Source organism: Rhipicephalus microplus, chromosome 10 (genome assembly GCF_043290135.1).
Source record: "Rhipicephalus microplus isolate Deutch F79 chromosome 10, USDA_Rmic, whole genome shotgun sequence".
Taxonomy (NCBI): domain Eukaryota; kingdom Metazoa; phylum Arthropoda; class Arachnida; order Ixodida; family Ixodidae; genus Rhipicephalus; species Rhipicephalus microplus.
Genome location: NC_134709.1, coordinates 100,492,505 through 100,507,708, shown reverse-complemented (window position 1 = coordinate 100,507,708; position 15,204 = coordinate 100,492,505). Strand labels below are relative to the sequence as shown.

Sequence of the window (15,204 nt, the reverse complement as noted above, 5' to 3'; positions counted from 1 at the left end):
ACAGCAAACGCTAGACAATGTGCTACTATCTGTGAGGCATTGTGAAACTTGTTATGGCCTCCGAGATCGCCAACACGCGGCCTGTGTCTTGGAGGCTATGTGACTCTTGCTTTAGATCAAAAACCTGTATGTACCATTCGCTGTAACCAAACTTTCACTACAACCGAATATTGTTATCACTTTATTTGCATTTTTCTCTACAACGAACATTCGCTATAACCGAATTCTCACTATAACCGAATATTGTTATCACTTTATTGGCATCTTTCGCGGTATTTCGCTCACAACCACCGACATCTGGTAAACGAGCTTTTCAACACTCTCGCGTTAAAAGCGCCAGGCCTGCGCGGCACACGCAGCCGTCGCAGCAAAAGCTGGAAGAGCAGCCTTCCTAGAGCTCATTGTAAGCTATCTCGGGGTGAATTTAATTCAAGTCCACTTGCAAGGTACCAATTACGACATGAATCATCCCAATTTTTAGGGAAAAGCCGAGGATGCAATTATTCATCATCCCTACTTGATCGGTGCCTGCGGCTCAGGTCTTTCCTCAATGTGCCCAGCACGTTGAGGCTTCTCAAGGAAGCCTGTAACACAAAGGCACGCGTCGAGCACTATGTGTCATAAACAAATTGCCCATGTTAAAATTGTATTCTTGCCACTGGTAAGACGGCGGATTCCTGGATTCACTTTCGAGGCCTATCCTCCACTCCAGCAATTTTCTACATCCTCCCTGAAGTGACTAAAACGGCTGGAAGGTGTAATGAATTCACATTTCTGTATGCACTTAATGTCGCTCAATTTACATTATATGACGCAACACTCGGGTAACGTACGGCTCCGCACCGATACGATATTCAGAGCTTCACCTCGCCCACTCGTCACAATTCACTACGTAGAGATGCGTGATTTTTTTAAAAATAAAGTTTTGAGGTAGGTAAGCTGGCAACTATATAGTGGCCATTTTGTTTGCACGTGCCCCAATTATTTTCTTTCACTCTACTTTTTGCATCAGCACGATTGTCATCATCTGGAAATGACATTACATATCCGGCCGTGTGTAGCAGCGCGCAGCTCTTGACGTCATTTTAACACTCCGAATGCCCTACATAGAAATGACATTTAAGCTTTCTCGTATCACAACATTGTTAGTGGATGACGTAAGGGCTCGTTTTTAAGTTTGGCACAACCTTAATGAAACAGTGAGAGCGAACAGATAATGTACTGTTTTCAACGCTGGTCAAGTAAGGATCGAGGCAACTACATGATGGCAGGAACAAGACTGCCCCCAGGGTTTATTGTCACGCTCTCATATTGGCGAAATGTGTGATAGCAGTGCTATCGTGATAAGGCAGGCAGCACAGAGAGCGCATGCCTGATACATCCTCTGAGGGGTAAGGAATGAGTTCAGGTTATTTGATTAAAGGCCGCATCGTAACGAAGCCGCTGCGGTGGCTTAGTGGTGCGACCCGATCTTCTTGGGACCAGTGGGAGGAGACTGCCCGTGGTGTGGTGTAGCTGGTACTGGAACACCACCGGCGGACGCCACCTGAGTGTGCGGTGTAGGCTGGCCCGATGTAGCATCAATGGAGCTACTCAATGCAGGTGCCCCACATTCAGCCGACCTAGTCTCGGAGGGACCACCATCATCATCACTCACGTCCGCTGTCCACGGTTCACGAGTCTGAAGGAGATGCCGTCCGTTACGTCTAAACACCCGACCATCTTCCGTTTCTACACCGTAGGACCTCGGAGACGTTCTTCCCATCACAATACCTTTCGGAGACCATGTTGAGTCCCTAAGCCGTACGATCCCACCTCTACCCAAAGGTGATAAGGGCTTTCCGCTGTCGCTCTGATGATGCTTTTTAACTGATGTCGACTGTAGGCCGCCAAAGTCCGGTACGTTCGACCCGAGACGCCTACCTTGAAGGAGTTCTCCAGGTGATCGGCCGTCCACAAGCGGCATAGAGCGGTAGGCCAACAAGCCTAACGAGAAGTCTTCGCACCAATCTTCACTTTTCTTGAGGAGGCGCTTCAGGATCTGTACTCCGTTCTCAGCCAAACTATTTGACTGTGGGAAGTGCGGCCTTGATGTGACATCAGCGAAGTCATATTTTTTTGCGAATTCTGTGAACTCATAACTTGCAAACTGCAGCCCGTTATCCGTGCATTCCTCCAGAGGCACGCGGTACCTAGCAAACATACACTCAGTGCTGCAATTGTTGTTCTTGCAATGGTGTCATGGAGCTTCTGGACTTCCGGGAAGTTTGAAAACGCGTCGAACGCGACGATGCATGACCTTCCTCCAAACGAAAAAATGTCCACGCCCACATGGATCCATGCTCATACTGGTACTGGGCGCATGAGAAATGGTTCTTTCGATTGCTTGTAAGAAAACTTGCAACAAGTAGGACAGCTCTGAATCAGCAGTGTGATGTCATTGCTGAGCCCAGGCCGAAATACCAGACGTCGTGCTCTTTATTTCCATTTCTGCAATCCTAGGTGCCCGGCATGAATACGTCTAAGAATTTCAAGTCGCATACTTTTTGGTATGACCACTTTCGTTCCTTTTAGCAATACGCCCTTTATGACTGAAAGCTCTGACGAAAACGGCTTCAGTTCACCCTGCATGTTCTCACCACTTCACAAGCTGGAGATGACAGTGCTCAGGTAACCATCATTCGCAGTTTCTTGCTCCAGCTTCCGTCGAGTCGCATCTGTGACGAAATAGCCCAGAACATGCCCTGCGTGCACCTCCACGTCGCCCACAGCTCCAGCGCTGTCCTCAGAACTAGCCAGGCATGATCTTGACAGCATGTCGGCCAAGACGAGATGTTTTCCCGGTACGAACTGCAAACAGAAATCATACTTCAGAAGCCTCAGAAAAAATCTCTGAAGGCAAGGAGGCATGTCACAGATACCCTTCGCAGCAATAGATAAGAGCGGTTTACGGTCAGTCTCAATCAAAACTTTGTGACCGTACACGAAGTGGTGAAACTTGTCGCAGCCGAACGAAATGCTGAGCATCTCCTTCTCAATCTGCGCATAGCGCTGCTCAGCTTGCATTAGAGCACGGGAAGCGTATGCCACTAGGCGCCACTCATCACCATCGTAACACTGCAAAAGTGCTGCACCCAAGCCGTCTTTTGATGAATCGCATGTTATTTTGGACTGTCTTTGGGGATCAAAGATAGCGAGGACAGGTGTCGTGGTTAAAGCCTGTGTGATACATTTCCACTCTCTTCTGTGGTTTTCAGTCCACTCAAATGCTGAGTGCACTTTGATAAGCGCCCGGAGAAGCGCAGTTCGCTCAGATAGGCGCGGCACATACTTGGCGAAGTAGTTGAGCACACCGAGCATGCGCTGATCATTATTTTTGTTCTTTGGCTCTGGCATTTCAAGCAAGCTTTTCACAAGTTTTGGGTCTGGCGAAATGCCTTCAGGTCCGATGATGTCGCCAAGAAATTGAATTTCCGTAACACCAAACCTGCATTTTCTAGCGTTGAACGTTAAACCAGCTTTTTCGGCTGCTTTCAAGACAGCAATCAGTCTGCGATCATGCTTCTGTTTGTTTGCTCCCCACACCAAAATATCATCTATGTACACGTGTACACCTGTAAGGCTCTTAAATACTCATTGTTCTTTGAAAAATTTCAGGCGCTGAAGAAATGCCGAAGGGCAATCGAAAGTAGCGGTACCTGCCGAAAGTAGTTGAAAAAGTGCATATTTTGGATGTCTGTACGTCAAGTGGGACCTGGTTAAAGCCGGAATATGCATCCAAGCAGCTAAATATTGTGGCGCCCGCCAATTCCCCTTCCATATCTTCACGCCTTGGGAGCTTGAAGTGCTCTCTTTTTATGTGCTCGTTGATTTTTCTGGGATCCATGCAAATTCTAATTCTGCCGTCCTTTTTTTTTTTTGACAGTAACCAAAGGACTTACGCAGTCCGTGGGATTGTTCTCTGTTATGATGATGCCCTCACGCTCCAGCCTTCGTAGTTAATCTTGAAGAGGGCTGCGCAGGGACAAGGGAATACGCCGCGCTGGTTGAACGACAGGAACCGCTGTTGACTGCAGGATCATGCTGTATGGTTGCTTCAAGCAGCCTAGTCCCTGGAAGAGGTGCTGGAAATTCGTCAAGGCTTCGTAGTCTATTAAGGCGCTTACGGTAGCTACGGTGCGTTGAAAAAGGCCTAAGGCTTCACTCGCGTCCAGTCCTAGTATTGCGTGATTGCCATGCTTGACGACAAAGAACTGCACTGTGCTGCAAGCATTTGTTACTTTTATTTTCTGCGACGTCACTCCGTAGTGTGTTATGATGCCTCAGTTGTAGGCCCGTAGCACTGAGGTAGCAGCAGTCAAGGGTCCCACAGCACGTATTTTCCAGTACGCCGAAAATGGTAACAGGCTGGCCTGTGACCCTGTGTCAACCTTGAAGGAGACTTTCTTGCCCGCGACCTCAGCTTCCACTATCCAGTCTCTGGCTTTTTTATTGCCAACGCCCACTTCCAGGATGTTGAAGTCATCATCGCAGTCGTTTTTTCTGACCTCAGCAATTTCGGACATCCGTTGACAACACACGGCAAAATGATTGGGCAGGTGGCTTATGTTGCATTTCTTGCCGTACGCAGGACACTGCCTTGGTCTGTGTCGCCGATCGCACCTTGTGCAGCGGTACTGCTTGTTGCCATCTTGGGCGCTTCTGCTTCCCGGTGGCGGTGCACGCCCCGCAATACCGTCAATGTGGCCGTCCGTTGCCCTCCAAACATCGTTTCGTTGCGCCACAGATTCCGCAACCTTGCAAAATTCTTCTCTTGCCCTAACATCAGCTTTGCTTCGCGAAGCGTTTTTTTCGCGCAAGTTTGAGTTATTCGTGCCGAACACTATTTGATCCCGGATAATTGAACCCTGCTGTTCTCCGAAATCGCACTGCGCAGCTTGCTTTTTCCGGGCTCAAAGAAATTTTTCGAACGGTTCCCCTTCTGCCTGCTTCCTTGAGCGAAACAGATACCGCTCATGCACTTCGTTGCTTACCTCAGAGCAATACGCTTCGAACTTTTCAACGACTGTCTTGTAGTCTTCCTGTGTTTCAAACTTGAACGTGTTGAACACGTCGAGAGCTTTGTCACCAGCGACACTAAGAAGGAGCACCGTTTTTGCGGCTTCACTTCGGGTTTGGTCCTTCACTGCGGTCGCCACAATGAACAGGTCGAACTTTTGTTTGAAGCATTTCCATTGCTCGGAGAGGTTGCCGGTCAGCTGCAGGCGTGGTACTGCCTTGAGTATTTCCATCGATGGGGTTCTACCGAGACCGGACAAAGCTTTGACCCGAAGTGACCACTTCTGACACCATGTACTGTTTTCAATGCTGGTCAAGTAAATATCAAGGCAACTACATGATGGCAGGAACAAGACTGCCCCCAGGGTTTATTGTCACGCTCTTATATTGGCAAAATGTGTGATAGCAGTGCTATCGTGATAAGGCAGGCAGCACAGAGAGCGCATGCCTGATACAGATAATGAAACCGAGGATGGTACAGGGACGTGAATTGTATACCATTTTTACGTGAATTGCAGCAATCGTGATGTATGGATGAAGAAACTAAAGTGGACGAGAAGACGACTGCAGGGAGCGAACCTGCGACCTTCCGATGGCGAGTGGGGAGCACAATGCAAGCACTACAACACGAACGTCGCAGGACCGGTGGCAAGTCGGTCTTTTCATCACTTGACATCACTTAACAAAAAAATTTACGCCCCATACACTTTGCTTGCCTTGGTTATCCACTGGTTATAATTGACGTTCCAGCTGACAACATTAGACATTCTCGTGTCACAACACTGCCACCGATCGACAGCAACTTCTATCATTGCGTGTTGATCATGCAAAGCCGTTGCAATTTTCAATAGATTTCGCTATACTGTGCTACTGAGAAAAAATAAAGTATACAATGCCTAAAATATTTCTGACATGTTAGTTGTCTTTCAAATGTTTTCCGCAGTGAGCAAACTCTGGTGTCGAGAGTACGCGTTCATCAGTCGAATGGCCGAAGGCTTTAGTTACAACAAATATCAGATATAACGATTAATTATGACCGCCACACTGCTTTGTTATGACAATATATATAAGTTCAATTTTTTTCCAAAAGGTACATGTCCCTTCCTTCAAAACCTCAGAATGCGCAGACGAGGCATATGTGCTAGCATCTGCGCAATGTTTATTTATTTATTCATTTATTTATGAGGTTGACAATACGTGAATGCTGTGACGTAGGAGACGAAAGGTGACGTTTAAGGCCACCTGACGAGGTTTCTAGTACCACAACGTAGGCACGACAAAATTTGGAAGAATAAAAGAACAAAATAGCGTTGCCAAACGGCTCGCACTTTGAATGATACAAGAAACAGCAGCGAGACGACAGAAAAAGAAACGGATGACATAAAATGAACGTTAAAAACAGGAGTGGCATTCCAGTAAAGGAAAAAGAGAAAAACGATAAATTTAAGCTATCACACGCAAAATAATCGTTAACATAACCAGATACCATAAAATCCCGAGCAAGCACCCCTCTCCTCCCCACTTCTTCCGGTAGATTTGAAATATGTACTAACACTTGCTCGTCAAATATGCAAGCCTAAAGAAATTATGCTAGCCTGCCATACGTCGTAGAAAATTACAACAAAACCTCCACAATCATCTCACAAATAACGCGAAACACAATAGCTTCACCGCAATGCAGGTGTATTGTGCGGTGAGGCATAGCTAACATTAGAAAAGGCCGCTGTTACGTAACATACTGTGCCTCAAAAATCGCGTTTTTTTTTTTTCTTCTCGAGAATGGGTATCGCGAACACCCTAAAATGGCTTCACGGACCACTTGAGAACCACTGGCTGACGAAGGTACGATACTGCAACACGCCCAGCTAGCTTGTTCCCGCGTGTATTCGTTGATTTTTATGCCTTTGTTACAACCCAAGAATGGATCGGCCAAGACTAAGGGAGAACTCCCATCACACGTTTGCTCAATAAATGTTTACTGCCGACGCAACAACGCCAAAATATGGCTCAATCGGCTATCTAGCGTTTGAAATGCGAAACCTGGCGCGAACTGCCCGCGGCATCATGGAGTCTATGTTTGAGTTTATGGAACAAGGGCTTCAAGGCGAGCTTGTCGACGCATAACACTCAACATCTTAAAAACTGGCCAATGATGATGAGGTCGTTTTCAGTGGCGTAAGGGCCATGTTTGGCCAAAAAGCGCCATGACTGAGGATGTGTTAATTGTGACACTGATTTAGGATGGTACTATGTAATAGGGCGCAAAAATTGCCGAAAAAACGCGCGCTCCAATGAAGTGTAAAAAATGTAGAGTGCAAAAATGAAGGGTGTTAACTGTACAAGTGATAATGATGATTAAGACGCGAGATAAGCTAAATAGCAAACGCCTCATCATGGCCCTTGAGCCCAACTAAAACGACCCAAGAAAAACGAGAACGCAGCGATATCAATGTCCACTACACACTTTCTGTAGCTCACTTCAACAGGCTTTCAACGAACTTCTAGAGGTGGACCAACAGGCCGGTGTCAACACACAACGTATGTCATAATTTCTGACGATTCGCTAAGGCAGTTCGAGCGAGCAGACGACACACAGCGCCATCAGTGCGCACATCCAGGGGAGGTGGCGCCATGCCATAGACGCAACGCGAACTACCCTGTCAGCAAGACGGCAACACGACAGCCAGCCGGCAACGCTCTTTTATTCCTTCAATTATTTGTTTTCCCACACCCGCTTGTCTGGCATAGTTAGAGCGAGAGGTAAAGAACTTCTGGGCTATTCGTGCAACGAACTCGAACGTACAGGCCAGATCGTCACTTCCAAAGCACATATGCAAACGCGATGCTCCTACCCGCACCGACTCAAGAGCAAGTGGCGTCTACTACAAGATACGATAGCATGCACTGTTGAAGGACGCGGCAACGGTCTGCTCTTAGGTTACTTGAGATTGCATCCGGCACGCTGCCGATAGCGGCGGCGCGATCACAGGAAAAAGAACGATATGCTAGCAGCGCCAAAGGAGCCAATTAAAATGAAAAAAAGAAATAAGATTTGGACTCCCTCCCACCATGCCGGGTCCGCACTCCCAAAGTCAACCATCACATAACACACACAAAGCTCCTTCGTCCGGTATGTGTAAACACAACTGCTTTGTAAAAACTTGATAACTGAGGCTGACGGATCATACAGCACCGCAGATGAGAGACTGAAAGCGAAAGTTTTTTTTGTGTGTATTGACGCGCGCGACCGTCGCAGAATTCTCCGCCGGTGGCGCGCCGATCGATTTCCCCGGCGAGACGGCGTCGAGACGACACATATGAATGGATGCTGAGCGCGTGTGTTGCTATGCGAGGAGGCTATGATCGCTCGCATCGCAGCTGTGAAGCGGCGTGGCCAGCAAGTGTGGCGCGCCTCCCGTGCGCCTTCCAAGTTGCAAAGGCAACCGCATCGGTCGAGGGCGGCCTAGACGACAGGACAAGCGCGGATCGCAACCCGACACGCGATCTCTGGAAAGGAGAGGAGGGAGGGTGCCATTCAAACGCGTTCGCTAACAATCGCAGCCCTACTGCAGCGTACTTGGCGGCGATTGTGTACCTCGTTTGAAGGCAACACTCCCCTGGACAACAATAAAATGTCAGACACGACGTTACATCATTCGCCGACCGTTCAAGACGCTTTCACAGGCGCGCACGGTAGCTTACTACAAGACTGCGAGCACGACGCGGATTTGGCCACAAACCGGGATATCTAGCCGATCACATAACGCGGTAACGTCGAACCAACTCGTGCACTCGCCACGGGAATTAAAAAAAAAAAAACACACAAGGCCACGCTTGTTCACAAACTCCCAATTCAAAATGCAAAGCGCGATCGGTTGGCACCGCGGATGCATATGCGACTCGTTCCTCACGCACACTGCGCCCGTTCGTGTCAATTACAATTGCAGCATGTAGCAGGCATCGATAGCAAACGGGCATGACGCCGGCAGCGTTCTAATTTCCGTCCCGAACACACGAGACGGCAGGGCAGCGATGAAACGCAGCGTACTGCGCGAGACGTCTGCCCCTCCGATGCCGACGGCCGCAAAGTACGGGTGTTTTAGGCTTAACGCCTTCAACTCCGGCGACGAGGCGTCTATAGCGGCACGAGAGCCACGGGACAGTGAAGCTGCCTGAGCCCGGGCCCCGGCAACGACGCCAAAGGCGTCAAAAATGACAGCGTTTGCGAGAGTCCGTCGCCAGCCACGCTCCTATCTGACACGGCCATCTTACCGCGGCATCGTACGCGGGAGACGGGAGCTCGCCGCCCGGTCGAAAAAAGAACAGCGCCGGTCGGGCAGTCGGCGAGCCGAGCGGTGCCATGGCCGTGCAGCCGAACGCGAGGCGGGCGGCGGATGAAGTAAAGAGAAGCCGTACGTACTTTGGGATTGATGTTGCTCATCGACGCTTTCCCGATCCGACATGATGCCCTTGCAAACTGCTGGCGCTCCCCCCCGGCTGCACACACACACACAGAAGCCTCGCCGTGGGTCTTATGAATAATTAAGGCGCCTCGGCCAATCGCAGGCCAAGGTAACGGTGTCCGGTCTGCTCTCGGTGTCGTCTGCTACCAGCCGCAGCACAACGTGCCGACATTCAAAGCTCCACTTTCGGCACGAAGGAAATAAAGAAAGAGAGCACAAATGGGGCGAGCTGGCCGCTCGCGCAACGAAAAGATCAAGAAGAGACGCGCTCGCTTCGGGAAGCGAACCTGAGAGGCGCCGACCACTTGCGCCGCGTAGGAAAGAGAATGTCGAACGCCGACGACAGCACGTGCACACGCCGTATCGAACGCGCGCCGTCAGCTGTTTCTGGTTTCGTCGCCTCGCGCCGTGAGGAATGCGGCTGGCCAAAGTGCGCATGGCATCCGCAGAGCGCGTCTCGCCGTGTCCATCAGCCTATATATCTGCTCGTTTCTGTCTGAAGACGTAGTTATAAAGTATCATGGCGCCGTCGTCTGCTACAAGTCCGTCATCAACTTATTGATGTCAAACTTCTAACGCCAATACAGGATAGCTGTTGACGAGCGAAAAGGCAAAATGTACTTTCGCTTTGTTTTTTGTTTTTGTTGTTGTTGCTCTGTGCCTCGCCTGTTAAAAACACTTTCCAGTTTCGTTTCTTACTTGAGTGGAAAATTTGTGAGAGAACTGCACAACTATAGAAAATTTGCTGCCAAACTAGATTCTGCCAACACAGATGCACTCAGGAAAGCACTGGAGCTGCAGCTCAAAAAGCATGTGAAAAAAAAAAACAATTTATATTAGACAAAATGATGTTATGTTCCAAGCTATACACCTCGAAGTCAGATACCTGTTTTATTTCTCTGTGTGGCAGTTTAAGATTGTCTATAATCGGTTGCAACCTAAGAATAAATACACGCTCTGCCTCCAATACTGCAGCTCGCCTGTCATTTATCTGCGCAACAAAGCAACAACTTTCGATTTCCGTTGTACCGATAAGGACGTTTCCGATGGTAATGCACACACTACACATATTGCAAATTGAAAGTTTGTTGCTACTTGTGACAACGTTATGTTTTGCAGTGGAATGAAGTCAAACTTTTTTATAAAATTTGCGAAAATGTAAAATTTTAAACCGGAAACTAGGAAATGAACGCAGGCCTGCACGGGAAAGTGATATGTCTGAAATTCGTGAAATCGGTGAGACGTACGACATGTATGCTGATTCTGGCATGGGTGGGACGTTCACCTCTGTGAGCTGAGCTTGCATTTATTCTTAGGCTGTAATCAACTTTTCGTCAATACCACCATGCAGAATAAAAGATCACAAAGCTCATTTAAATGCTTAAGAGTGCAACAACTACACATGGCAATCTGCAAGTTGATTTTCGTAATCTGCAAATTGATCCACATGCATGGGCCATGATACGAAGTTGAAGTATAGATGACACGGGACGATGGAATACAGGAACAAGCGTGACGTACAAATAAGTGCTTTTGTGTCAAGACAGCAATATAGGCCAGTAATCAGGCAGGGGTGCAGCAAAATGTTGAAGCGCTTGTTCCAATCTGCCATTGTCCTTGTCAGACGTTCTTTGCATAATAACCAGTATAGAGTACCTACCAACCTAAACTTTCATCTTTTTAAGTTACACTTCTACGATACTCGCTCCAATTGTCAGACTAGCAAGTGTTTGCTGGCTACGGCTTCATAAATGTTCCACCGGAAGCGCCACTGTTTAGCAAGCGTGATATCTTGGTATGTATTTTGTCTTGTGCCAGAATACACTTTCCCCTAGTCTTCCACTTCATTTTAGGAGCGAAGCTCCTTAAGGCGTGGGCTGTGCGTCCCCTGTATGTAGCCACCTCTCGTTCAGTTCTAAGTATTACGCTAGCCACCGCCCGATCTAAAGGGTACAGCCGTATCCGTTCATCCATCCGTCCGTCCATCCATCCATCCATCCATCCATCCGTCCGTCCGTCCGTCCGTCCAAAAGATGCAAGATGTTATAAACTAGACGGCGGTACGTGTAGTTGATTATGAAAGATGCGAGGTGTTAAAAATAGGAATGATGCCACATATGGCGCGTGTCATCGTTCGATATAGTGCAGCGACGTACGCTAGGGGGAGCGTTGCAATAAAATCGAGTGGACAAAATGTACGGAGGATTCATGGTTTACCAGGTTTACCTCCGGAGCTTCGCCCACTCATCATCATTCACTTCGTGGATATGGCGGCATTTTTTCACATAGCCCTCGGTCTTTCTTTGTCCAGTTTCTTCAGATGTTTATCATGTCTTTTCTTCTCTCCAAGCTATGACAACAGCCTGGATTCTACCCAGCCTTCTAGAATAAAACTGATTGCTGCATACGTATCTTTAGATCTTGCAGATATTTCTAACAAAATCTCCAGAACAAGAATACTTCCAGAGTTGTTAAAACATGGCAAAATAATTCCTCTGTTCAAAAAAAGTTCTCGTGGGAACGTTGACACCCACTTGGCATTTAGGAATTTTTTAGCAAAGTCCTTCAAAAGGTTCTCTCCAGTTGTTTGATGTACTATCTAAACAAATTTAATTTTCTCTCTCTGTCCCAGGAATTGTCATTTAATGAAACAGGTATCAATTACCTTCATGGATAACATTGAAAAATGTATGAGCAAATAGTTTGTTTCGGGAGCCATATTCATTGATTCAACAGAAGCATTTGAAACTGGGCATCTTTGCATCCTACTCACTCAGCAGTTGTTTTATCATAGACTGTTGCTCATCATATACAGCAGTCCCAAAACATTCATCGCAAAATATATATTTCATAATGACAAAGAATACTATCTAATCTAATATTCTATACTTCTCAATAAGCTCCAGTATTTTTATACTCCTGGCACACCTCCGAAACTTCTTTGCAGCTACCTGTCTAACAGGCCGCAAGGAGTATATCTTAATGTCTGAATTTTGTCAACTAAATTAGTTAACTGACACACTACCCATGGCTCTATATTAGGCCTTTCGTTTCAACTATTCATAAATGACTTACCTACGTAATATGCTTACCTCTTCTAAGTGCTCACTGTATGCTAATACAGGTCAGTAATACAGGTGAGTAAACAACGGTCGTGTCGACACGACTATTTACTCACATAAATCGCCGAGTGCACTTCTAGAAACTCTTAATTCGTATCTCAACGTGTAATCATGGTGTATAAATAAACTTCTTCAACCAGACCTCACTAAAACAACTTTTGTACTGTTTTGTAGCCCACAAACTGTAATTTCTTTTTTCATAACTCTCTCATTAAGTAATTATATGTAGCACTGGCATCTGATAATGTTAAATTCCTGGGTGTTACTCTCGATAAATATCTTAAATACAATATATGCCAACTCACTAATAAAAAAGGTTTCATTTGATATCTGCATTATCTCAAAACACATGCATTTTTTCAACCTCATATTCTAATCTCAATTTATCTTGCTTTACTTAATAGCCATGTATTATACGGCTTATCATCATAGAGTAATACATGTGCCATTAATATAAAATCACTTCAACGTTTACAAAACCAGGCGATAAAAGTAATGACTTTTAGCCCATTGCTTTACCATTCCCTAGCTATCTATTGGCATCTTCGCATCCTACCCACTCAGTCACATATACAGTCACATTCATCGCAAAATATACGTTTCACAATGGCAAGAAATACTATCTAATATACTACCTAATATATTAGATAGTATTCTTATTCTCAACATGATGTTAAACTTTAACCTTTGCCAAATCATGGAAAGCCTCACAAGAGAGCAAAGCGAGTGTCAGAGTATACTCGACCTAATTTTTTGCTAAGCAGTAATTTTCTTTTAGAACCGGTGAATGTTGAGGTAATAGAAGGAATATCCGACCATAATATTCCTATGTGTATTTTACCTCTAGGCTATGAAATATCAGTGCAAACTGCTGCCCAAACCATAATCCATTTCGATAAAGCTGACGACGACCACATACAAACCTATCTAGCTAATGAATACCAAGAGTTTTTGGCACTGGCCTAAGATCCTTTCACTGTTGTAAATGCTGTCTGGTTGCGCTTTAAAGACATAGTGTCACACTGTGTAACAAATTTTATTCCTGTCAAACTGAAAAAGACATTAAAAAACAACTCGTGGATTTCTCGTGAAGTAATACACGCAAAGCGCCAACTCAAAAGATTACGGAAAGTTAACAAGGCTGCCGGAAATGACTTAGTTAGCACTGCCAGACTTGCACCTGCTGCAAAAAACTTTAAGCAAAAATCCAAGGAAGCCAAACAACACGCAATACTGTACTCCCCAGCATTCTCAAAAGTAATCTACAAAAATTTTGGAACCACTTTCGCCGAAAGAACACACTCACCACTCAACTACCGTCACTTGAAAAATTTGACAAAGCCAACAGATATAACCAGTTCTTTCATTCACTTTTTTACAAGAGATAATGACGTCTTGCCAGAATCGGTACCACGTGCGATGTCTGTGATGGACACTCTCGTTATCACAGACACTGGTATTCTTAATCTTCTGCTTGCTCTGGATACTAAGAAAGCGTGTGGTCCGGATAATATACCTAACTAATTTCTGAAAAGGTACGCAGAATGGTGTAGCAGATATCTCGGCAGTATTTTCCGTAAATCACTTTCAACATCAAGACTACCAGAAAATTGGAAAATAGCAAAAATTATTTCAATTTATAAATCGGGAGATAAATCCATTGAATCCAATTTCAGACCAATATCTTTAACGAGCATGGTATGCAAACTACTCGAGCATATAGTCTTAAAACATTTAACAATTTTTTTTTTAAACGAGGGCATCCTGTCCCCTAACCAGCATGGATTTCGTAGGGGTTTATCGACCACAACGCAGCTGACTGAGGTCATACACAATCTCGCACTAGGTATTGACAATCACAGCCAAACGGACGTAATCTTACTTGACTTTTCAAAAGCGTTTGATTGCGTTTGTCACACCAAGCTAATCGCTAAACTACAAAACATTATCGAGGACGGAAAAACTGTTGCTTGGGTGCGTGAGTTTTTGTCTAATAGGTCTCAGTTTTTTGTTGTCGAAAACATTGCATCAAATATTGTACCGGTTACGTCAGGAGTGCCCCAGGGTTCCGTGCTCGGGCCCTTGTTATTTCTCATGTATATCAATGACATATCTACTAATATTGACTGTAAAATAAAAGTTATTTACATGTGACTGTATCATTTATAGAAAAATTAGAAATGACGAAGATCACTATTCGCTCAACAAATCACTCTCTGCTATTTCTGAATGGTGTTCAAATTGGCAGATGACAATCAATGTAAAAAAATCTGCTTGCATGACAATAACGAGAAAGAGAGAGCCCTCAAACTCTTGCTACACTATATATGGCACTGCTCTGAGCACAGTACACAAACATAAATACCTAGGCTTAACAATTACGTCCGACTTAAGGTGGGATGAGCACATTAGAAACATTACTTCATCTGCCATACAAAAATTACTTTTTCTTCGTAGATCACTTCAAATGGCAACATTGCCAACAAAGCTCCTAGCCTACAAAACATTCCTCAGGCCTATCCCCGAACACAAAAGTACAGTGTGGTTTCCTCACATCCACA

The 15,204-nt window shown here is 45.8% G+C and overlaps 1 protein-coding gene across 1 annotated transcript in view; it reads right to left on the bottom strand.

Annotated features, from left to right (window-relative positions):
* LOC119180669 (transcriptional regulator protein Pur-beta) overlaps positions 1–9,750 on the bottom strand; it is a 188,610-nt gene extending 178,860 nt beyond the window's left edge. The window contains exon 1 of the mRNA XM_037431789.2: positions 9,479–9,750. Coding sequence (XP_037287686.1) covers positions 9,479–9,521 — 43 coding nt within the window. The 5' untranslated portion in view covers positions 9,522–9,750. The remainder of the gene's footprint in view (positions 1–9,478) is intronic.
* Positions 9,751–15,204: the final 5,454 nt, after the last annotated feature.